The following is a 25,320-nucleotide window of genomic DNA, read 5'->3' as shown; positions in this document are numbered from 1 at the left end:
ACCAGAAAAATTAAGAAAACCTGAATTTTGGTGAAAAGGGTGTAATACATCCGTAATCGAAAGCATTGATTTTTCATGTCCAAAAATTGATGGTTTTCAGTCAATGTTTTCAACCGAATTCGAGTCTTGAGAGGGTCTGACTGTAGAATCATTTGACAGAACTAAATAATACGCAAAATTTTGATGACATTTCAATTGATGATAGTACTATGCCATGAAAAAATAGAAGAAGAGAATAGTGAAACAAGAATTAAAGAAAGAGAATCCAATCGACAGCAGATTGCTAATTTATTAGCAACAATAATCATAAACTACCATTATCCACTTGCGCTTATACGAATAATCTCGTACATTTTTATCCACTGAAACCTCCGGAAATCTCGTTGTTAAAAGTCGAGCCAACACCTCTGTTGAAATCACTCCTGACTGATCACGATGAAGAGCACAAGATCAACTCTTGATTTAATTCAAATTAATCAACTTCCAAAGGTCATGTTCACGTTCTGGAGGCGCTGGGTAGTACTCACGGATGAATGTACTTTACTTCCCCCGTAAATCGCTCAACGAATGTTCGATGTCCAACCGTTTGAAAATAAAATATAAAGACTCGAGTTTGAGGAAAAAAATGAAGACCCGCATCAGCGCGACACCAGAGAGAGGACACACGTCCAATAAGAGATACAACCTCGTCATCAGAGTTACGAGACACTTTGTTACCGTTACGAACGAAACGAGGGAATAACGAGTCAATCTTACATTCCTATCCCCCAATGTGAATTATAATCAAGTTCCTCCATCTAACTAACCATTCGTTTCATTGGATTTTGACGAGATAAAAAAGAAATAAATAAATGAATAAGTGTCAAAAGTTTTGAAATCTCACGAAACTTAATATATGGATGATGTACCATATGAAGATCACTTTTTTTAGGAGAAACATTGGGGACACTGGACTCTGGGAGAGCACAGCCATTAATAATTCGTAGCAGTCATGATCGATCGGTGAATGGGATTGAAGGAACAACTAGTCGAAACTCGTTGCACACGGTATATCGGGGTATACCGTATAACTCAGATAAATATTGTAATAACGACGGGAGATAATCACAGGTCGAACTAATAAATGGGGCGGGTTTATCGATTGGTTAACAGGAGATGTAACTTCCAGAGACCATCGATATGGAAGGATTTTTATTACGACCATCAGAAACAGAAATAGACTGGTAAAAATTTTGAACTGAAATCTCCGATAAGAGTGTTGGAAATTTCTAAAGAGTAACATTTCCATTGAAATTTTAAGGAATTTCTTCGTTGAAGATTTAAAAAAAAAATCGACTCTCCCGGAAAAATTAATGAAAAATTGAGGAAATTCGTAGGAATCTCCCCCTGAATTCCGAATTTTCTAGAATTTTCAAGCAATTCCTTGGAAATTCCTGGAATTTAAAGAATTCTTAAGAAATTCCCGGAAAATTCAACGGAATTTGGCAGTGAATGAATCATTTTCAATTGATAATTAATTTTTAAAAATGATTATTCCGGAACAATAAATGAAATATTTAAAAAATTCAGAGAAATTTCTCCCTGAATTCCAAATTTCCCTGAATTTTCAGGCAATTCCTTGAAAATTTCTGGAATTTCGAGAATTTTTAAGAAATTCCCTGAAACTTCAATGGAATTTGGCAGTAAATATTCCTTTTCAATTGAAAATTCATTTAAAAAATGATTATTCCGGAACAATTAATGAAAAATTTAATGAATTCCAGATTTCCCTAAATTATCAGGTAATTCCTTGAAAATTTCTGGAATTTCGAGAATTTTTAAGGAATTCCCTGAAACTTCAATGGAATTTGGCAGTAAATATTCATTTTCAATTGAAAATTCATTTAAGAAATTGATTATCCTAGAAAAATTAACGAAAAATTAAGAAAATTCCGAGAAATTTCTCCCTGAATCCCAGATTTCCCTGAATTTTCAGGCGATTCCTTGAAAATTTCTGGAATTCTGAGAATTTTAAGTGGATTCCCTGCAAATTGAAAGTAATTTAGCAGTGAATATTCATTTTCAATAGAGGATTCGTGTAAATTATGGAATTTCCATCATTAAATTCCTGTAATTGCCTGAAATTCATTCTAACGAATCCATTACATTCATTAAATTCACTTAACATGCCGGTAATTTATGCTCAAATAGTAAAATTTACCATTTATGCCACTAAAAATTATCCCATGAATGTGAACGATTGCTCAATATTGATTCACCCCGACAAAGATCTCTTCAAGGCAACATAACTTTTCGGAACAACGAATTTTCTCCCCCATTGCAATTCCAGTCAACTGAACTTTGACTTGATTCCAGTCAAATTGATACTTGCTTCAAGTCGCAGAGATACTTGACCGCGAACTAAATAAAACTAACTCCTAGTGATACAAGTCCATTATAAAACACCTCTTTCCCAAGGGTCAAGTATTTCCCCGACTCAATTCAAATTCCTGACGCCCAATAAAATTCCCTGACAGCCTCACTATCCACTCCATTCATTCACACCAACAGCGCACAACAGAGAAAAGAGAATTCTCTCAGTCCACATACGTAAGAGTATTTTAGTGTTTAAGAAATAATAATCGCTCTATCCCACATTGATTGCTGTTTTGTGTCCAGTCAACCAACTCATTCGATCGTTTCTATTGCGCCAGGTATATAACCCAAGGTATACACTTGACGCCTGTATCAAACATTTTCACAACACTGAGAGTTGGCGCTGACTAGGTTGTGGAGCGTGGGCGACCGGAAACCGTACCTCCCTTGCCGTCTTTGGAAGCTCCTAGCCATTAAACAAGGATTGAGAAAGTAAAAGAGAGAGAGATAGAGAAAAAACCACACGGATATTTGCTACTTTGTATACATTAAACTTTCGTGTAATTTCATTGACTAACGCTGTAATACCTGATGTGATGAACCGAGCGACAACAGTCCATCGCTCGCTGAATGCATCAGGGGTCAGGAAAAATGGGCAATAAACCATTGACAAGTCGCCTGAGTGAAATGTCACATTACGAAGAAAATAGAGAGAATGAAAAATCGTTGGTATTGAGGGGTACGATGACCTCGGGGTCCTAGGAGTGAAAGAGATCTTTTCCTTGGCTTCGACGGTGAGAATATTCCACCCACTTCTTGGAGAGTGCACCACCTACGCGTGAAGTATATTTTAATGTCTACGTAAAACAACGGTAAATGAGTAAACGAAGGAATCATATCGTGAAATTAAGAGAGAACTTATTTATGAGGGGATGATTTATGTGAGCATCTTTCGGCGAATGGTCAGAATGATTTGGGCGAAATTGACTTCTGAAGATCGGATAAACAAATTATGAATGAAGTTGGTGAATTCGAATTGATTCAGGTCTAATGTGACTCGATTCAAGGAGACTTTACCCCTCGATTCAAGTCGAATTGAGACTTGATTCAAGTTGGGGGATTACTTGATCCTTATGAAAGGTCAGTCAGTGGATTTCGGGGTTTTGAAATCAAGTATGAGGTTAACTTGAATCAAGTATTTTTCGACTTGAATGAAGTCGTTACATATTGCTTAAAATTTTTTCGGTGGAATAACTTGTTGGTTTAAACTTGAATCAAGTAGGTGACGACTTGAAAGGATTTTTCTTAAAATGATCCAATTTTCTAAATACAGCAAGTCCGAAATTCGGATTAAGTTATGGTTATTCTGCTTGAAACAAGTAGAATATGTACTTGAATAAAGTTGAGAAGTAATTAAATCATAAGTTTTTTGTGATTCTAAAATTCGAATTATGAGTTTATATCATAAAAAGCGATAATGGAAGATGTTACATAGGGCATCAATTCAAAGACATTCTGCGACTTAATTCAAGTCGAATTCATACTTGATTCAAGTAGGGGGCATTACGTGAGCCGTATGGAATGCCAGTTGTTTAAAGTTTACTTGGATCATTGGAACCTGGGTTTTTGGAATCAAGTATCAGGTTAACTTGGATCAAGTATTTTTCGACTTGAATAAAGTCGTGACATATTGCTTGAAACAGGCAAATTTTTTCAGGAGAATAATTTGTTGGTTTAAACTTGAATCAAGTAGGTGATGACTTGAAATGATTCTTCTTTAAAAGATCCGATTTTCTACCCACAGCAAGTTCAGAATTCGGATTAAGTTGTAGTCATCCTGCTTGAAACAAGTAGAATATGTACTTGAATCAAGTTTGGAACTACTTGAATCATAATTTTTTTGTGATCGGAAAATTCGAATTGCAAGTTTATACCATAAAAAGTGATAATGGAAGAAGTGACAAGTGAACAAGTGGAATATGTACTTGAATCAAATAAAATCCGTCAAGTAGAATCATACTTAAATCAAGTTTGAAACCCCTCAACGATTACTTGACTTGTTCCGTAATTTTTCTCCAACGTTTTTCTCCGTGTTGAACTATTCAAAGCTCCAGAGACTTTACCAAAAAGACAACAAAAAAACATTTTGGAAGGGCGAAAGCAGACTTCTTTGGGTATAGAAAGGTGATGACCTCGATCCTACACGGCGCGCGCCATTCTCGCCTTACCCCGCGCACAAGTATCACCAACCCGTCCACCTCCTTCTGCTTGCCTGTTCCAAACGAACGCCCGACTCGACTGCCCACGCTTTGCCCTTCTGTCAATTATATTTACTATTTCATTCATACTCACCGGTTGGGACCAACACCGTGCCCATTCACGAGAAGTTGCTGTGGAACGCGCACCAACAGTCAAGACAGAGACAAAGTCAGAGGGACATAAGTAAGTAGGAGGAAATGAGCTAAGCAAAAAGGATAAAAATGAATACATGCTAATCTGTCTAGTTTAGTTATGGATAAGAAAAGAATCGGTTAAACTAGATTTTATGGGCTTCATGAAAGAATTATCATTCGAATGTTTCATGGGGAATGTCACATAGAACATTCTAACGCAATTCATGGGTTGTTGTCTCTTTGGGTGATAATCATCTCATGCTGGATGTTGGATGATTGCTCGTAAACGAGGTTCACGTAATAACGATTCAGTGCGTTCTAAAGGAACTGATTTTTCGTACTGGAAGATAGTTATGGCTCTTATCTAAGAAACTTTCATCAAACATTGCCATCAAGTCATTCAGAATGTGATATGAGACTGGTTCGATCCAGGAATCAGCAATATTACGCATGCGAATGAATTCAAGAATTTGTCATTCGGTGAATGATGTTGTTCTCCGGGAGGATCTACTTACTTCGTGATTGAGTGATACCGTGACTTCGAAATTAAGTCTATTTCACGTGATTACATATCTGAAAAAATTGAATAGAAAATCCTAGCGCATTCGCTAGACAATTTTATTGGATTTCTTTTGAACTTTATATTAGTTTTTGGTCGATTCTATTGGATGTTCAGTAGAAAATATTGTATAGAAAAAGTCAGTAGAATTCAATTTTTCAGTCGAGACAGACACAAAGGTAGAGAGACATAAGTGAGTAGGAGGAAATGAGCTAAGCAAAAAGGATAAAAATGAATACATGCTAATCTGTCTAGTTTAGTTATGGATAAGAAAAGAATCGGTTAAACTGGATTTTATGGGCTTCGTGAAAAAATTATCATTCGAATGTTTCATGGGGAATGTCACATAGAACATTCTAACGCAATTCATGGGTTGTCTCTTTGGGTGATAATCATCTCATGCTGGATGTTGGATGATTGCTCGTAAACGAGGTTCACGTAATAACGATTCAGCGCGTTCTAAAGGAACTGATTTTTCACAATCGCGAAAACTCAAGGATTACGGATTGGTTATTGAAAATCGGTTACATGTCCCTGAATTAGGGTTTTTCATCTGCTTTTCCCTACACAATAGCAATTCTCACCTCAAAGCTTGTTTTCACTTAATCCATATCTGTAAAGGTTCATATGACTGAAAGCCCGAGGGCTGAAACCACGTAAAATAGCCGTAAGTTAACAATGTATACTCTGCTGCCTTGTTGTATCATTGACGTAAATAAAAATCTTTAAAAGTTGAAAAAAAAGTCACATGTGCCCAAAAATAACAACTTTTTTGGAGTTGACACGTCTTTGATTTCTAGAATTCTGTGAAAATTCTAGAAAATTCTTCGGTTTTCTAGCAAATTTGAGGAAATTCTCCGATTTTTGGCTGAAAGCCGTCGAGCGATGCACGCAGAAAAATGGTTTAGTTGAATTAAATAAACTTTATTTCAATCAAATGAACCGTTTATTTAATCCTAATAGAGGATTTATTCGATTCAAATAAAGTTTATTCAATCCTAATAAACGATTTTTCTGGGTGTGGCCAGTTGCAAGTCGCTTAGGATTTTCTCCGATTATTCTACACAAAATCAAAATCTCCAATTACAATCGCAAAATTATAAAATAACAATCACAAAATCGGCCGATTTTATGCGTGATTTCAGAGATGATTTCAAAGAAAACTCCTGAGAGTTGAAATCACTGGCTTCAGATTAATTCAATAACTTAACGGAATTTCGTACAGATTTCACGAATTCGTGAGATCCTACCCCTCTAAATAGCAAACGCATCAATATTTTTCTTTAAATTAACGTCGCAGCGATCCCTCCCCGATAAAATCCTGATTTGTCACCAGGAAAATTATCACAGCACTTAATGAAGTCATTAACACCTCCCCGATGTGATCTGAAAGTTGTATCATAACGCCGTAATGGATTATTAATTCAATTAAACGGCTTTCAGCCGTCCATCATACCTTCTACGTCATCAAAAACATCCGCCGTTGAAGAAGAAAAAGCCGTTTTAAACAAATCACGAAAAATTTTCATGCCAGTGTCATCTGGAGTTGATTCACTCAACTTTCTGCGTTCTCACACGGTAAGTCCGTAGTTTTGAACGCCACGCAGAAGTAGTGGGTGGACGCCGCCATTGCGGAGGCGCGCGCATTTTGTTTGTTTCTTTCATCGAACAGCTGATCAGTTATGGAAAATTCTATCTTGAACCTGGTAAGTGTTTCCTGTGTTATTTTCAATCATTCTGCTCATTTGTCGATGATCGAGAGTTGTTTTCATTTTTAATATTCACATTTAACTTCTTCTGCGGAAGGAGAACTGATGTGTGAGCGTGACCTCATCTCCTCCAATCGCTGCTGACGATAATTTAATGATATAATAAGTGTAATGAATCATATTAAATAACATTGAATGTTGCTTCACAATCTTTCTTATCGCATGCAGACGATAAATTCAAACTACCATTCTTTTCATCACAACGAAAACACGACTGTCTCTATGAACATGCGACCTAGGAAGTTTTTCGCACTGTTGCCCTCTGAAAAAATAGAAAATATTACTGCGTCGTTGGAAATTGAAATAGAGTAATAAATAATGAGGTTAGGAGGGGGACGTGAAAACTACGATTCATCATTGTTCTAGGCTCACGAGAAGCAGAGGAGGGCAGATGTTCTGCTGCGCTCAGGACGTTTCGAGGAGGCTGCCGAGTGCCATGAGAATATCGCTGAACTTTTGGCCGAGACACATGCACAAATCAGTGCAAGTTTTGTTGACGTAAGACCATTGGAGATATCAAATCATCAAGACAGCTGTTTGGCCACGTCGTCCATTCACTCTTCAGCTGCTCTTGAGTCGCTTGTTCTTCAGCGGGATTATCATAAGAGGCAAGCGGCTGTTGTGAGGTAAGATTCAGCAGGTATTTGGTGTGGAATTGATCCTCGTGGTGAATGGTTTTCAGTGATTTCTGTGTTGCAATCTAAACATTAAAGAATTAACGATTATCACGTCTGAGTCAAAGTAAAAGCAACATTTGCGTTGAGAGATGATAATTTCTTGAGAGGACATAACAACGAATGCCTGAAAAGACGACCGAAGAAAAAATAAGACAGAAATAACAAGGGTTAAAAAAGATAATAGGATCACGAAGGTCAGAAAGGGTCGTAAAAGGTGAAAAAATCACAAAAGGGTCAATCACAAGAATCACAAAAAATCATAAGAGTCGCAAGGGTTAGTCACGAAGACACAACGATCGCAAGGGTCGCTGGAGTCACAAGAGCCCATTCTCCTAAAAATTTTGACATTCGTTCATTTCTTCAAATAATTTCTTGAGAAAACTGATAGCTAAATTTTTGGTGGAACCTTTTTTTAGGGCTTCACTCGCTTTGCAAAGAAGGTTCTGACAAAAATTTCGCTATCTTCTTTAGATTTGGAGATATTCCCCAGAAACTCAGCTAAGAGCCGAAGTGAATCATTTCATCGCTTCGCTACTAAATGATTTGTCCTCAAAAGATGATTGTTTTTTTCTCCATCATTGACAAAACAACATAAAAACAATTTCAGAATGAAGCAAGCACAATATGAAGAATACAAAAGTACTTTGGAGAGACAACAACGACATCTCCTCAGCAAACAAACATCGAAAAATCATGACAAAGGAACTGCCGAGAACGCAATCCCTGAAAAGTACGAGGGATCGTTGAGACAGGCCATTTACAGGACAATAGAGGAGCAGGACAGTCTACTGAGTCTAATTTCATTGCCTGAGGATGGCCAGCCGTTCAAGCATCCTAAAGACACCAACACGGTTATCGAGGAACTACGTACCGCTAATTCGCAATTGAGATCGCTCGTCGAAAGTTTGCTCAGTCAGCTTGAGGCAAAGGAACAGGAGGTTCGCCAGTTGACCCAGAGGCTTCAGACCAGATCAATTGACTCTAACGAGGAAATTTGTCCTGGGGAAGGACACTCCTTGAGACTAGCACCACTTCCACCTCTGGCGCCGCTCGAAATGCCACTGTTTGATTTCACTTCTCCTTAGGATTAATCAGCAGCAAGTGAACGAATTATACATATTAACAATATATATACATATGTACTTAAATAAGTTGAGAAACAATTGCTGTTTCTCAGAACACGAAGGGCGTTGATGTAAAAAGAGAATCCTGATTGTTCCTAATTTCTCAGCCGACGCAGCAATTTTTTGATGCTATAATGTGTACAAGTTGAATGCAAGAGTGCGTGAACTCAATGAATCTTATGTACTGTAAACGCAGTTCACTGTATCGAGGGGTTTCGTATTTGACGGATTCAAGTCCGAGTCGAAATGAAACGTTACTAGGGTCGCGGGGTAATGCATGTGGTGATTAGCGATTAAAATGCACTTTTCCATGAACATATCTAATTCAAATTATTTTTGTATGTACTACGGTAAGCATGTAAACTATGATAATGGATATTTATTTCAGCGTGAGGTAGAATTTAAGATTCCGTTCATCTCGATTGAAGAAAGCTGGAGAAAATGATATACTGCCATTGTTAGGTTGTACATAAGTGCGCGAAGTCTTCATTTTTTTATGAGAGGTTTAGCTGCGTGACTGGTGATTAAAGCCAGCAGTAATAATGTTGTGATAATGTTGCTGCAATGGAACCAAACTTTTTGTCAGCTTATTATTAGGTTTTCTACTGATTGTTTTACCTCAAAATTTGGGTGATTAAGTGCGGTGGACGTGCAAGAATTGTAATGAATAATATAATTGTGAATAGTTGAATGCATTTCTTACATGGAAAGAATTTTCCAGTTGAGAGTTCTAATAAAGAATGAGAGAATCGTCAGCGATGAACAATGAAGTTACACATTATTGAAAATAGAAAAGGAGTTCTTGTTAAGTCAAATCTGGAAGCTGTTTTTTGGAAGCTGTATGTTGTTTTTATTTTTTTTTCGGAGAAAGAATACAGTCGAAAAAGTTATTACATGGTGAACGACAATGAACTACAACATGAGCCCAGGCGGAAAACAAATATATGAGATATATATCAATTACATGCACATAAATGTGCGGCAAAAAATGCAATATGTGAGATATACGCAAGATGTATGCGTCACATATATATGCACGTATGTATTCAACATATATTTTATATACAGCATTTTTTGCCAAAAATATATTTAAAATATATCGAACATATATCTTATAAGTAATTGCTCGCATATATATTTTTTCCGTGAGGAAGTCCACACCGTTTTTAGAGTTGCAGTGTTAAAATTACAACGCACCATGGAACATTGCATGTAAAATCTGGTGTTAATTCAACACTAATCAGTGTCCGAGGAAGTACTGTGAACTGCTAATAGATCAATCGATGGCTACTCAATGATGATTTAACAGGAGATTGACTTGTTCACTCGGTCGATGGCCGATCGATCGTTGGTTAATCACTAGTAGAGGGTTAGTCGATCGATGGTCGATTGCTGGCCGATCATTGGTCGATCAGTGGTCGATCAATCGAACCGTGATCGACTAGCACTCGACAGCATGAACAACTCGAACCCCCTATCGAGTGATCCATCACGGGCTCGTTGCTGACCCAAAAACGCAAATTAAGCATTCTCACTATTTTTAGAAACTAAGATAGCCATGCTGTTGCCATTGACAGTCTCCAATACAATCAAACAGTTTCTGGACGAAAACTGGATTCAAGTGCCACCGTGAGACCTCTTAGGTAGGGCAGTCAATATCTAAAGAAACTGAAATTCTTTCAGCTTTATGAATGGAAATATAATCTGTATTTCCAGATATCTTGGAGATAAGTCGCCGAATCTGGAAACTGATATTTGTGAATCAATTTCGGAAAAAAATGAGGAATACCCGAGCGAGTTTCGAACTCGCGACCTTCAGATTGGCGGTCTGGTGCTCTACCTCCTGAGCTACCGAGAGATCCGTCACCTTCCGTCGAATTTGATTCACTTTAACGTCGGATGACCTACCGCCGCCCCTCTAATGGCATTTTTCTAATTGATATTGATTTATTTCAATATTTTTCAATTGAACTGCGTTGCCAGATATTTTGGCGACAAATCGCCGAATCTGGCAACTATTCATTAAAATAAAATATTTCGTAAGATAAAATAACCGACGTCTTGACTGGGTCCATGCGTCACAATGTCATAAATAACTCGCAANTTATAAGTAATTGCTCGCATATATATTTTTTCCGTGAGGAAGTCCACACCGTTTTTAGAGTTGCAGTGTTAAAATTACAACGCACCATGGAACATTGCATGTAAAATCTGGTGTTAATTCAACACTAATCAGTGTCCGAGGAAGTACTGTGAACTGCTAATAGATCAATCGATGGCTACTCAATGATGATTTAACAGGAGATTGACTTGTTCACTCGGTCGATGGCCGATCGATCGTTGGTTAATCACTAGTAGAGGGTTAGTCGATCGATGGTCGATTGCTGGCCGATCATTGGTCGATCAGTGGTCGATCAATCGAACCGTGATCGACTAGCACTCGACAGCATGAACAACTCGAACCCCCTATCGAGTGATCCATCACGGGCTCGTTGCTGACCCAAAAACGCAAATTAAGCATTCTCACTATTTTTAGAAACTAAGATAGCCATGCTGTTGCCATTGACAGTCTCCAATACAATCAAACAGTTTCTGGACGAAAACTGGATTCAAGTGCCACCGTGAGACCTCTTAGGTAGGGCAGTCAATATCTAAAGAAACTGAAATTCTTTCAGCTTTATGAATGGAAATATAATCTGTATTTCCAGATATCTTGGAGATAAGTCGCCGAATCTGGAAACTGATATTTGTGAATCAATTTCGGAAAAAAATGAGGAATACCCGAGCGAGTTTCGAACTCGCGACCTTCAGATTGGCGGTCTGGTGCTCTACCTCCTGAGCTACCGAGAGATCCGTCACCTTCCGTCGAATTTGATTCACTTTAACGTCGGATGACCTACCGCCGCCCCTCTAATGGCATTTTTCTAATTGATATTGATTTATTTCAATATTTTTCAATTGAACTGCGTTGCCAGATATTTTGGCGACAAATCGCCGAATCTGGCAACTATTCATTAAAATAAAATATTTCGTAAGATAAAATAACCGACGTCTTGACTGGGTCCATGCGTCACAATGTCATAAATAACTCGCAAAACTCGTTAAATTCATGTATAAAATCATAAATTTAATTGGAGCCACAGTTCTACAGTTTTACCGGCTTGTGTGAGAATATTTTTTTTCTCCCCCTGTCTTGGTTTAACGATGGTTACCAAAACTAAAATAGACCTGAGCCGCTACTCAGGTAAGACCAACACTTCATCACTTTTTGGCCTCTTCCTAATGTCAGTCCTAGATCATGAAACAAACTTTCACATGAATTATGCACCAATGAACTAAAATCATTACTTATCGAACATTGCCAGAAGAACAGAAAAGTATGATCCTACAGCTTTGATAATATTTGTGAAGCTCTCGAGATTCATGACACAAACTTTTCCTGCTGTTAGTGCAAATGACTTACGACATCGCATCATGACAAATATTAGATCTTTAGTGACCTTAGATGGTGAATCACACCATTCAGAGCTGTATATAGCTGATCCCAAGTTTTCAAGCCCTGAGGATAGACGTTCACCGGCATAACTGTACAGAAATAATTGCAGATACAGGATCTGCAGCATGATGATGTTGTTGATGATGACAACGCTATTCCCCATCCTGAGGTTGACGACCATTTGCAGAGCTGCAATACCAAATATCACAGTAAACTACAAAAAAATGTCTGAATATCAGACGTTAATATGTGCATTTCTGATATATCTAATGGACCATTTCGATGTGTTTGGTAACATTTGAAAATTGTTTACGAACGATGTCTAAATTTGGTGGTGTTTTTTACTGTTCCTGATGTGGGAATTGCTATCGCACCTGGCGAACCTCAAGAATTTGAAAACCATTTCGTCAAAATCATGTCTCGGAATGTAGTGATGGGGTTCCTTTACTCGTGTTTGGAAAGTGACCAACTCCATGCGAGTAGAAAGGCTATCGCAACAGTCCGCGAAAACACTACTGGTAGAATAATTGACCGAGATAATTACTGACTCATAGCCAAATGGGAGACAAGCGTGTTATGGAGAATGCATAAAAGGAATCGTTCTCCTCTAGTTACCAATCAAGCAAATCTCATAAGTGAGCGCAGACAACTCCACCAAAATGACTATGTTGAACGTCGTCTCCAAATTCTCAGCCAATTCCAGCAAATGATTCTGCCGTTTCACCAGAGCCACCAACTTTTCATGACAATCGGTGTCTTCTTTCTCCTTTCCAAATCTCTCCATATCGTCCGTCAATTTCTCAATCTGTCCGCTCAAGTGCATCGTCACTCCAAAAAAATAGCAATCGCATCCAACATTGCCGGTGCACGTAATCAGTAATTGGATACATTGAATAATGTATACCGAAGTGTAAAAACTACTAGACATTTGCTGAAAAAGGCAGACTGTGCCCAGCGGGAGAATCTTAATGTCTGAATCCGTCGAGTTCGTTGTATTGACGGCACTATGTCCGGCAAAGCCGCTCAAAATGATTGGTATTGCCGTGACATAAGCACCAATCATCTGAAAAAGACAAATGGATCTTCCCAATTTAGCACAACTCCGCATTTTCTTGTTGTCATCTGCTGTCTTCACGCATAACCAATCCTGCATAGCAGACATCATAATTTCGTGCATTCGAGGATTATGCGCCCGAATGATGGTGACTTTTACGATAGTCATGAAAGCGCAAGAACAGAGCGATATGTTCTGAATTTTGTCACTGACTTCACCACATTGGAGATGCATTTCCCCAATTATGCTGATCATCATAGTCAGCTAAAATACATAATGAATGATTTGTAGGGAATCGAAGGGGCGCTGCCACCCAAAAAAAATTACTTCTGATCAGTAGAAAAAGTAATTTGAAGTGAGAAGTAATTTTTTCTGCGTGATGCATTGCAATGATTCTTTGAATCTTACCTGGAGTACACAGACAATCAAAACTTGACATTTCGATATAAACTTATGACACGTGAATGGCCAAATTCCTAAGCTCTGAGTGATGAGGCGATAGAGTCCGAAGGCGTACGCAATATTGTCATTCCAAATTGTGGTGAATTGAGTTGTTGTCTCCATAGCGGCTGAAGGGTAAATGCCGTTCTCCCGTGCATGATGCTATTTCATGTTTCATGAGTGATTTATAATTCATGGCGATTCGTATGAAATTCCTTTCTTTCGGGAATTCGCAGCGAATAATACCTCTGACAGGTGTTTGGGTTCTCTACGGACTACTTTTCTATTCATAGAGAACCATCGATGGACAAAAAATAATAATATTGACAGAAGATGGATATTGCGTGGGCGGAAAATGGAGAAACTTTGTTTTTGAGATGATGCATTATTTATTGTTGCGTGACACGACACTGATGCAATATTCTTTAGGCACTCGGAGGAGGGGGTCCGGAAAAAAATATATTGCACAGGTGCGTTAGTAAGCTTCGACATTTATTAAGGGTTGCAAGTCTTACTTGAAGACTGTCAATGCAATATCCTGGTCTTCAGATTGATTGAGAGCTAATTTTTCTTGTGTGTTCGACATCCTCCGTAAATAATCGTTGATAGCAATCATCTGTAAGAGTTCTTCGATCATCTGTGTTATCTGTACAAGCTGTTACAATATGATGTAGTGAGGGGATTTCATGAAAGGGTTTAACTTGAATGCAACTAGAACACTTGTGAAATGTAGCGACGCTGCATGAGAAAATCTATACCATCCGGAAAAATGTGTCGTCCTGGTGTAACTTTATTCCGTTGAAGAACAGTTAATGTTTTTGTGGAAGACATCGATTTGGGATTGAGGAAAATGCCATTCCTTGTAAATGATGCATTTATTGAAATACAATGGATATCCTTACAATCAATATTCAATCATTTCTCGATTATTGAATAATTCACCTTGGATTTGCCATTTGGCATGGCTGGACAAAACACTTGTCTCATGCAGTCAATGAAATTGGAATGTTACGCTGTTATTCGTGCGGTAAACACCATCAGGTCTCATTCAACATTGATCAACTGCTCACATGAAGAGAAAAGTTGGATAAAATTTACTTAGAAACTTGGGGCAGAAAGGTAATCGTGGAGTGAAGAGTAATTCAATGAAAAATACGGTTTGTAGAGGATATTTTACGGAAAAACTCATCTATGGTTGCAGAAATTATCCTCCTGTACACTGTTAAAAAATTTTCACTGAAGTTTCCAGGCTTTAGCCTTGAAATATGAAACAAGTGATGGTTTCATTAAAATTTTAGGGAATTTTACGATTGAAAATTCGTGGTTTTGGTGGAAAATTTATGAAAATTTTAAATTTCAGTTAAATTATTCCATGAAAATTAATGGAAATTAGGAAAATTCAAGCACAAATGTCCTTGAATTTTCAATTTTTTTAAATTTCAGAGCAATTTCTTATTGAATTATCATGTTTACATTGAAAATTGATGGAAATTTCGGAATCTTCATGGTTGTTCCACTGACAAATCAGGAATTTCCTTGAATTTTCAGGGAAACTTGAAGTTTCATAGACTTTTTTCCGTTAAATCGAATTCAGTGTCATTTTCTGGAAAATTTAGTTAAATTTTTTTAACAGTATACAGCAAAATCTCCCACACCCGTAGGTTATTTTTTTTTGCATCCATCCGAACGCGTTCGGTAAAAAATCATTCTCCGTTACAGAAAGATTATACTCAATATTGAGCAATCATTCATGTTCACTGGGATAATTTTTGATGGAATGCAGGGTAAATTTTACAGTTTTGGCACAAATTACCCTCACGTTCAGTCAATTTTCTCGGATAAGCGGAGAAAATTCAGTATTCGTCTCGCACTTTTCCCCGATATAGAGTGAAAAAATACTGAGAATCAAGTTCACTCCACGATTACTTGACTTGTTCGGTAATTTTTCTCCACCTTTTCTCTGCGAACAGAATTTTGAAATCGTCAGTGGAATGTTGAGAACAACATGAAACAACTGAAAACTCCCTAAGAATTAGTACATTACGCAACTAGTGCGTAAAGCAGGCGGTTACTCACGAGGGCGGCGCACCCGCCCGAGCGATACCGTCTGCTGTCTGCACGTGTTGCGTATACTATTTTATATGATAAGTGCGTGATGAAGTCGGGGGGGGGGGCGAAGCCCCCCACGAGAAAAGGGGGTCCAGGGGGCGAAGCCCCCGGCGGGGGGGGGCGGCTTGGCCCCCCCCAGTGAAGAAAAAAGATCACATTATTTAAAAAAATAATTATAAATAAGTGTGATTTAAAAATTATGCGGAACTTCTGAAGAAAAAATTAATTATATTCATCAAATATGTAGTTCAAAAAACTTGTAAAGTATTTTTAATTGAAAAAAATTAATTATAATAATTACAAAATACAATCTTGAAAAATCATTAAGAATTCGCAAAAAAAAGAAAGTTATAATTATAAAAAAATATGATACAAAACGTAATTGAAAAATCGAAGAATATTTTATTTCCATTTTTTTCAAATGTCACATCACCAATAAACTCCTCCTCATCAGTAAATAAATTCTCCTCACTGCCTAACTCTTCATCACTATCAGGAATTATACGATTTTGGCTCATTTTATCTGCTTCGAAAATCACCTTTTCTTTTTTCAGTCTTTTTGTATATCCACTATTCTGAGGTTAGATGTCCTTCCTTGTTATTCTCTTTTAATAGGTGATGCGCATGCGCGTCATGCGTTATTTCGAGTTTCAGTTGACTATAGTCAACTGAAACCCATGCGGTTACACGCACGTATCATATAAACTTTGTTACCTACGTACACGCATGCACAAACACGTACGGACGGGGTCTAAAAATTGCGTTTTCAGACTTTTTGGATCATACTAGGTCGATATAACACAAACAATTCGAAACTTAAGTTTGAACGATTACAAAGCGAATGATTCGGAAGCAAAAATTGTTACTTAATTTCAGAAAGGAAATCCCTAAAGTTGGAGAGTGAAAATCTACTCATCCCAAGTGATGAATAGTATATTGTGCATCAAGGGCGGAAAGTCATGTTTTCCCGCCCGAGGTGCACATGCTATTTTTTAACACGCCTGCAAAGGAAAGTTTGTATTTTGCTGTCTGGTGAGCAGGAGGAAAGTGAGTACTTTCCGCCCTTGGGAGCAACTTTCCACCCTAGGAAAGGGGAAAGGGGGGGGAGAGATTGAGTCATTTCCTTTGCAGGCGTGTTAAAAAATAGCATGTGCACCTCGGGCGGGAAAACATGACTTTCCGCCCTTGATGCACAATATACTATAATCAAGCGATTGGCAATCGAAAACCATTGCGTTTTGAAATTAAAATCCTTTAGAAAGGATAAAATTTTACAATAATTGAAAATTAAAAAATAAACATTTTTGTTTTAATTTTAAAAATTAAAATAATTGAAAATTATTTCAGAATTTTATTAAGTGTCTTATTTTAAAAAGTTGAAAATCCTGAATGCCAGAACGAAGATTTCGTCAAAATAACAGAAAATGTGCCTCTGTTCAAGTTCAATTTTACTAGATTCAGGTAAAAAAATGTTGAAAATTGGAGCTTTTTTCTCAGATTTTTAAACAAATTTTTCTTAGAAATGAAAACTCCACTCATTCCCAGGATCTTATGCGCGGTAAAAGTCCGAAATTTTCACTGGAAACTAGAAACTTTCTTCCTCTGTACTGATTACGGACGAGATCGTACCAATAAAATACAAACAATCGTCGGTTGTATCTTCGGAATGACACTGTGACAGGTCATGCACCAAATTCCCAGACATTGAGCTATTATTTTGTACGGTCTTATAGAATACATTGCATTATTATCATAACTCAATGGTTTCGTTTCTTCTTTCATTGTTCTAGGAGACACTGAACCCTCCCCCATGGTCACGTTTATTTTTATTGTGCGATTACTTTCTTTATTCATGATAAAATTCCAGAACTTTTTTTTTTCTGGACAGCAGAGAACATCACTTGAGTTCCTTTATTTGAAAAGTATTTTCCCTCTCGCATGTTTTATTATGCACATAGGTAATGTTGAGCGGTAGGAGATAGATACCAAGGGAGAAAATATTGCTCGGTTTGTGCCAATAATAGTTGTTTTGTATTGTATGTACAGTGAGTTTGTTCAATTTTTCATAGTACGAAAGGAGTGGGGACAGACGCATGGTCATTCTTTTCTTCAGTTCTTCCCCGATCGGCGTAACGTCTCCGCATAACGAGACGCATTGTAATATTATTTCAATAATAAGAAAAACATCCAATAAAAATTATTTGACACCCGTAGGTGATGAGAAAAAAATCATTCAATCTGATGAATAAAATCAATATTCAAAAAATGTTCAAATGCACACTTAAATAGTTACTTGAGAATTGAAAAACTTCGTGCTCAACGATTGAATCAGAGCTCGACAACAATAAGACTCGCCTTCCTTTTCACCCCCCAGTGATCTGCACACGGAACACTTTAAATTGAAGTAGCGCTCTTACTTGGCGACAGACACTACCGCATCTCCTGATAGAAATCCAGTAGAATTATCTAGCGAATTCGCTAGGTTTTTTTAATGAAAATTTTTCATACGTGAAGTGAGTAGCCCCTCCAAATAAAATCGATTAATTGTCCTAACCAATTGTTAAAATTACAGGTGAAATAAGGATTATCTATGCGTAACTACCCGAGTGGAAATTCGGGTCCGGTCTTGATCCAGTTTGGATCAGGTTAGATCTGACCACTGATCAGGTATTGATCAAGTTGACGAATCCGGTCGGAATCAGACATGTTACGCCTCTGACCAATCCGGATTTGATCAGGACGAATGGATCCGAACTTGATCAAGTCAACTGTATGAAAACCGGATGATCTGTCTGTCAGTATCAATAACAATTATCAATGATAATTAATCCAAAACAAAAGATAATTCAATTCTTTCACCGTAGGCCGCCTCTCTTAATGAATCTCTACTGTTATTACCTCTGAAAAAGCTTATTATTTTTTTACCGATGCTGGGGATCGAACCGGGGACCCTGTGATTACTAATCCTATGCCCTAACCCCTACCCTATCGTGCTATTACTATTGAGTAAACTGTACATTGCCTATATGATTTGTATCGAGATATTCGTTGAATTCACGATTATCCCTGATCTCGCGGATGTGAGATAAAATATGTTCAATTAAATTTTTATTTATTTCATTAATGAATAATAATAATGATAATAACAATAACACTAATAAATGAATAGACATTTGGTGATTTTTTTCTCAAGATCATTTGCGTGTAAGTTTGATACTCCTCTAATACGTATTTACGGCACCATCATCCCTCCCTTCTGTACATTTGAGAAGGGCTGGCTGTTAATTAAATTGATTAATTAAATTAAACTCATTAAATTGAATTAATGTAGTTTAATTTATTTTAATTATAGTATAATGATCCTTTTTAAAGATTGAAAATAATTATTGATGATGGTTGATAAAAGTTAATTTGAATAGTATACTAATAGTTAATTAAATCATCCGAAAAACTTATTAAAATTGGTGTCAGGTGGAGCGGATCTGAATCTGATCATTTTCTCTTCAATTGACCTTTTTCAAATGCCGATCAAGGACATCAAATCCGAATTTGATCAATTTGAGGTCAGGCAGCCAACCTCAAGGTGAGATCGTGCCTACCTGATCAGAACTTGATCTGAATCATCTTGCAGTTTTTCGGATCCGATCTGCTGGATGAAAACTTGGTCAGGTTCTCATCAGGCATCACCTGATCATGTCTACCTGATCAGAACTTGATCTGAATCATCTTGCAGTTTTTCGGATCCGATCTGCTGGATCAAAACTTGGTCAGGTCCTCATCAGGCATCATCTGATCATGTCTACCTGATCAGAACTTGATCTGAATCATCTTGCAGTTTTTCGGATCCGATCTGCTGGATCAAAACTTGGTCAGGTTCTCATCAGGAATCACCGGACCAGTCGAACCTTACAAAAACCTGATCAAGTTTTGATCGTACTTCAGGTAGGCCTGAAGCAATTTCCACTCGGGTAGTTCTATCCGTGCAATTCTTGGAAATATTATTCATTGAACATAGCCTGCATGACAGAGAAATACGAGCCAAGGGCTTTCATGATATTCTTGAAACTATCCAAGTCCATACGATAAACTTTTCCGGCTGTCAAACTGAATATTCTGTTTCTACGTACGAGAATGAAGAGAACATTTTGCTTATTCGGTGGTGACATTTCATACCAAAGACACTTGTAGGCGGTAGTACCAACGTTTTCGATTGCTCGCGACAAGCACTCGCCGGCATAGCTGTACATGAATATTTGAAGGGTATGGATTATCATGCAGATGATGGTGTTGATGCAGACTACAAAGTCCCCTGCTCTGGCAGTCCTAATAACTAAGATCCCTAGGATGAATGTCGTCGAAGTAGATGTTGCTCTCTTCAGAGTTGCTATCAATCTGTATAAAAGTAAACGTTTTTTCCAACAGTGTATGAGGTGAAAAGTGAATGGATACAAATCTTTGGTGTACGCTCATCAATTGACAATAGTATTTTCCTGTTCAGGAAAACCATCGGAGCGTGAGCGATCATTTTGGGACTGTCGGAATATTTACTACCAAGTAAATACATTTTTCTACGCTCTCATATTTTGATGGAACTTCACATTAAAGTTCTTATAGTTTTACAAGCTCATATCTTATCGATATTGACTCGAAACTAGACAACATCTGGGTCATAAGTGTATCAACCATAGCAAGCTGATTTGGCGTCAGCTTGAGAATACACCGTAGCCCACAATATCTCCATATGAACAAAAATAAACAACGAAACGAGTTCATATAATTCGATGGGAACAGAAAATTCTCATAATACGTGTGATCAGTGGTAAACACATATAATTCATCTCCTGCAGTTGATTCTGCTCAGAACGCTCCGAAACCGCTCCATGTGTCCATATGACCACTCAAGAACCCCAGAATCAATTGCATCTACAACAAATTGATAATTGACCACAGCAGATGATGTTCAATACTAAAGTGTGGACTGTACCTCAGTATTCAACTGGAAACATAGTCTGTTAACATCGAATATTGTATTCACAATTTAAATGAAAGATGAAGTTGGATGAAGACTAGAAATTTGAGCACACTGTTTCCTAAATGAATAAATGAATAAATTAATGAATGAATAAATGAATGAATGAATGAATAAATGAATGAATTAATAAATACATAAATAAATAAATATATAAATACATAAAAATTATACTTGAATTCTTCGAAATTTTTTTTCTCCGTGTAACTTTCGTTTCCCGCACTGTCTATTACGATTGGGCTTTTGTCCTCCCGATTCGCGAGTCAACTGGCAAAGAAATCTCAAGAACCAAGTCTAAGCTCGACTTGGCCCGGCGTTACCAGTTTGATAATACTGTATAGCAGTATTACAACCAGCTCACATGAAACAGAATAGGCGTCGCGTAGGCGAATGTATCATGCGAAACATTCGTATCGATTGGCCATTATCACCGTAATTATTCCTTCTGTTGTCGCGTCTTACACATATGAAAGGGAATATTTGATGGTGATCGGAGGGTTCGAGTAATACAAGAAAATTGTTGGATTTTCTTTCACCCGACCGCACTAAAAAGGCAGTTTTAATAAGGCATGGACTTTTTCGACAATCCAAACTGGTTTTTTACAAAGTGGTTGCTGTCTTCCTTCGGCGCATGGCCCTTTCAGTCATCGAGATTTCGTTATTTATCGAGATATACTGTAGGGTTTCTCATTTGTAGTCTACTCGTACCTGAGGTATTGATAAAACAGGGATAATTCAGGGAATTACTGGATAACCCGCAAGCAATTGTGGAGTGAAATTTTATTATAAATTTTTTGTTTGATATCGCGTCGAAAAATCGGAAGGAATCTACGGAGAGAAATTTTCTAGAAAAATTCTAGTAAAAGTACTGGAAAAAATTACAATCTACCGGCTGTTAAAGTACAATTTCTGGTACAATTTCTGAGGATTTCTGTAAAATTTCCACAGAAATAGGGGGAAAAATTAATGTTTTCTCCAATAAAATTACTAGTGCTGGCGCTGGAATTTTTTTCTGGCCGTCATTTTACGCCTCTTTTCCCGTGCTAGCAGTAGAATTGAGTGTCATGAGATTTGCTTTGAAATCGGACAATTTATTCGGATACGGCGGAGTGCGTGAAGTTCAAGGTCGTATGCAAAATAATTTATGTCACGGCTACGTGAATGGAGAATGTTGTGAGCGCTACGCCATGGCGAGAGGTGCAATGTTTAATGGCATTCAGTCCCGTTGACGATTTCGTTGGTTACCAAAGAGTATTTTTTGTTAAAGTAAACTTTATTATGTTCAACAAATTGAGCAACTCGACGGGGGGGGAGTCGATTGAAGTCGACTTTCCCCCTGGAAAAACGGAAAATCTGACCCTTTGAAAATCTAAAAAAAAAACTTTTCCAGTTTTCACTTTTTTCACATACTTTTGAGAGTTCTGAATAGCCCGTCGCTTAAATAATTGGAATCAACGTTCACCCGGCTAAAAAATTCGATTTTGGCGAAAGTCGCCTTTCCCCCTGGAAAAACCGAAAATCTGCTTCTGCGATAGCCGCAGAGAAACAACTCGGCACTGCACAAACGCTATTAGTAATCCCGTATAACACGGATTGTGACTGCTAATGAACTATCGAATAATGTCGAACTCTATTTTCCCCAAATCATTTCGGACTAGATCTTGACCAACGCTGAAGAACCTTCTGCAGGACAGCACCTGTCTCCAAATGCCGTACCAGCTAGGGACAAAGGATTTGGCATCGTACAGATTCCTTGTACCACGCTCTGTTGATCGATACAACTGCTATATCACGCTTGTAACGACCGCAATTATGCTCTTTGTTGTCTATCGACGGATAAGAATCAAGCGGAATGACTGAGCCACACTAATTGCTAGGTTCTTTAACTTCTCTGAAAGTCAGGTTAGTTCAAAACATACTTTGATGTTTCGTCAGTAAGATGGACTTCTTCGAAAACACCAATTGGCGTCTCACAAAGCTTTTATTATCTTGTTTTGGTGCTTGGCCGTTTCAGCGACTGTTTCTTCGTGCTGCATTTACACTGGTCGTCACTGTTGTATTGATAAGTATACTCATACCTGAGGTGAGCGAGAAACATTTCCATCAACGGACGAAATACTTTTCCCGAGGGGCTATTCACATGCGAATTCGGTGACACCGAGATTACAAAATTTAATCGATTACCCAGGATTACGGGACTGATTACACTGATTACCATTGCCTATGTGATAACCGTGATTTCCAAGAACACAAAATGTGATTACATGATTACAAATGATTTCGTGGATTATATTCTGCGATTACCAAACATCGGTAATCATTGAAATCACAAAAAATGGCCTCTTATTAAATATAAATTGATGGAATAATTAATTATTAGAACCGGCAAAGAAATGAGGAAGGAGGCGCGAGGATTAGAACAGAGGAATGCAGTCTCCATCACTCCATCTAAAAATTTGGGCATTTATAATTGCTATCGGCAAAATAAATTCACTGAATATCTGCCATTGATGGAGAATGAAACTCACCAGCAGATAATTCAGAGATAATTCAGTCGTTGGTTCTCCAGAATAAGAAGAAATTTCAACTCTGTTGAATCAATCCCCTACAGACAAATGCTCTGTGCAAAATGCATTGACTATGCAAGGTTCAGAACTATAAACATCTGGGATTCCAAGAAAAATTGATCCAGGGGTCTTTGAGACTTACCGTAGGTAGAAATGACGCGCTCGAAAATTCAAAAACAAAATTCACGTTCTCACTAGGAGCAATTGCGAAAGATTACACTGATTACATTGATTTCACTGGGATTACAATTGATTACATCAGCGAAAGACACCACGATTACGCCTGTGAATAGCCCCTCGACTTTTCCGGAATAAGATTATTGCTTAGGATCCTGGAGAAGCTGCGTTATTTTCACTTACACAAGCATGAATTCGTTTTTGAAACTAAATGTGCCATGACTGATCATTCCTGCTGTGTATCTAAGGGAAACCTTCGTCATGTTACAGATTATTAAATTGGTTACAGTTTACGATGACTTGGGTAAGACGATAGCATGCGTGCCGATACTAGCATTGCACTCGTTGACAGTCACAAAAATGTTGAATTGCTTACTTAACCTTAACCAGGTAAAATCATGAAGTCGTCTGATTGCAAACGTAAACTCATCATTTTGAATCGTGATAGAATAAGTTATTACTTCTGGAAATTCAAAAGGATTGGCAACGGACTTTGTCGCCGGCTGATGTTGAAATATTGAAAAGAAATGCCAAGCAAAATAGATCTATAACGCATACATACATATGTAAGCAGCATCCTGTCGACACTTTTCCCTCATGATGACCAAATGTTCTTTGTGGAAAGATTACATCTATGCTACCACTTTGATGTACCTATTAGGACCAATGGTGCCAAAAGTGTTGGATGTGGTGATGCCTCTCAATGAATCTCGGCCGGCTTTGGAGATTTATCAGACGGAGTATTTCGTAGATCCTGTGAAAAATAAGATTCCAATTTTAGTTCATGCTTATGTTATAAGCCCCTTTCCATCGACAATCATCGTTGCTTTTGATGCGCTATACTGTAACTGTGTTAATCATGCCTGCAGCATGTTCGAAATTGTTGGGTGAAGGATATTGTCTATCAACTTCGTTATCCAATGCTAGAATTACATTTACTTTTACAATGAAATTGCAGAAAACGTTTGGAAAACATCATAGATGATATCGATAATGCGAACCAGAGATTCTCTCCTATCATGGAGAACAATATCCACAGCTCCCTGAGAGCGTGCATCAGGCAACATCGGAAGTCATTACAGTGAGTGGTTCAAACATTGATGAAACAAGGAACTCCTTCGACACGTGTACTTCCCGAGTCGAATAATTGGACCTGACAAATTCTGCTTAGGTCTCTCCGTTCAGAACTGGATAGGTCTTCGGAAGCCTCTTCCCAAGTGCTTCCGAGACCTTTCTACCTCTGGTTATGTCCCACTTCAGCACTTGTTAGGTGTAAGCAGGACTTGCATTCAGACTTTCCAAATCCTTGCCGGTCCCCGTAATTCTATGGGCCTATATTAAATCTGCGTTCATATCCCTATTTACTCATGCGTTATTGAAATAAAAAATGCAATTATTGTTTTTTTTTTCATCTCGAAAATCGACATTTCACGGGAGAGTGGAGGGGAGATGCATGTATGCGGAGGCTTGACATTTTTATCCAACAAGCGGAGAAGGTTGCAGAATCTATTCTAGCCACTCTTGCCCCTCCGCTTGCATGCATTGTCCAAATAAAAAAAGAAAGTGTTAA

The 25,320-nt window shown here is 37.8% G+C and overlaps 3 protein-coding genes across 3 annotated transcripts in view; 2 read left to right on the top strand and 1 right to left on the bottom strand.

Annotated features, from left to right (window-relative positions):
* Window positions 1-6,930: 6,930 nt before the first annotated feature.
* Window positions 6,931-9,636, top strand: LOC107048420 (nuclear receptor-binding factor 2). Its single transcript, XM_015271579.2, has 3 exons — window positions 6,931-7,013; window positions 7,443-7,702; window positions 8,361-9,636. Exons 1-3 carry the CDS (start codon window positions 6,990-6,992, stop codon window positions 8,836-8,838), a joined length of 762 nt encoding a protein of 253 aa, XP_015127065.1. The 5' UTR covers window positions 6,931-6,989; the 3' UTR covers window positions 8,839-9,636.
* A 2,585-nt stretch (window positions 9,637-12,221) lies between these two features.
* Window positions 12,222-13,991, bottom strand: LOC107048385 (odorant receptor 22c-like). Its single transcript, XM_015271532.2, has 3 exons — window positions 13,836-13,991; window positions 12,989-13,691; window positions 12,222-12,562 (listed from the first exon to the last, which is right to left on the bottom strand). Exons 1-3 carry the CDS (start codon window positions 13,989-13,991, stop codon window positions 12,222-12,224), a joined length of 1,200 nt encoding a protein of 399 aa, XP_015127018.2.
* Window positions 13,992-21,575: 7,584 nt separating this feature from the next.
* Window positions 21,576-25,320, top strand: part of LOC107048383 (odorant receptor 13a-like) — an 8,246-nt gene continuing 4,501 nt past the window's right edge. Inside the window, exons 1-5 of the mRNA XM_029126804.1 lie at window positions 21,576-21,719; window positions 24,021-24,140; window positions 24,199-24,316; window positions 24,376-24,637; window positions 24,709-24,831. Coding sequence (XP_028982637.1) covers window positions 21,576-21,719; window positions 24,021-24,140; window positions 24,199-24,316; window positions 24,376-24,637; window positions 24,709-24,831 — 767 coding nt within the window. The remainder of the gene's footprint in view (window positions 21,720-24,020; window positions 24,141-24,198; window positions 24,317-24,375; window positions 24,638-24,708; window positions 24,832-25,320) is intronic.

The sequence above is a fragment of the Diachasma alloeum genome, unplaced genomic scaffold (assembly GCF_001412515.2).
Source record: "Diachasma alloeum isolate Michigan unplaced genomic scaffold, Dall2.0 Dall_scaffold_00192, whole genome shotgun sequence".
In the NCBI taxonomy this organism is placed as follows: domain Eukaryota; kingdom Metazoa; phylum Arthropoda; class Insecta; order Hymenoptera; family Braconidae; genus Diachasma; species Diachasma alloeum.
The sequence above is the reverse complement of the archived record's forward strand: the minus strand, read 5'-3'. Positions and strand labels throughout refer to the sequence as shown.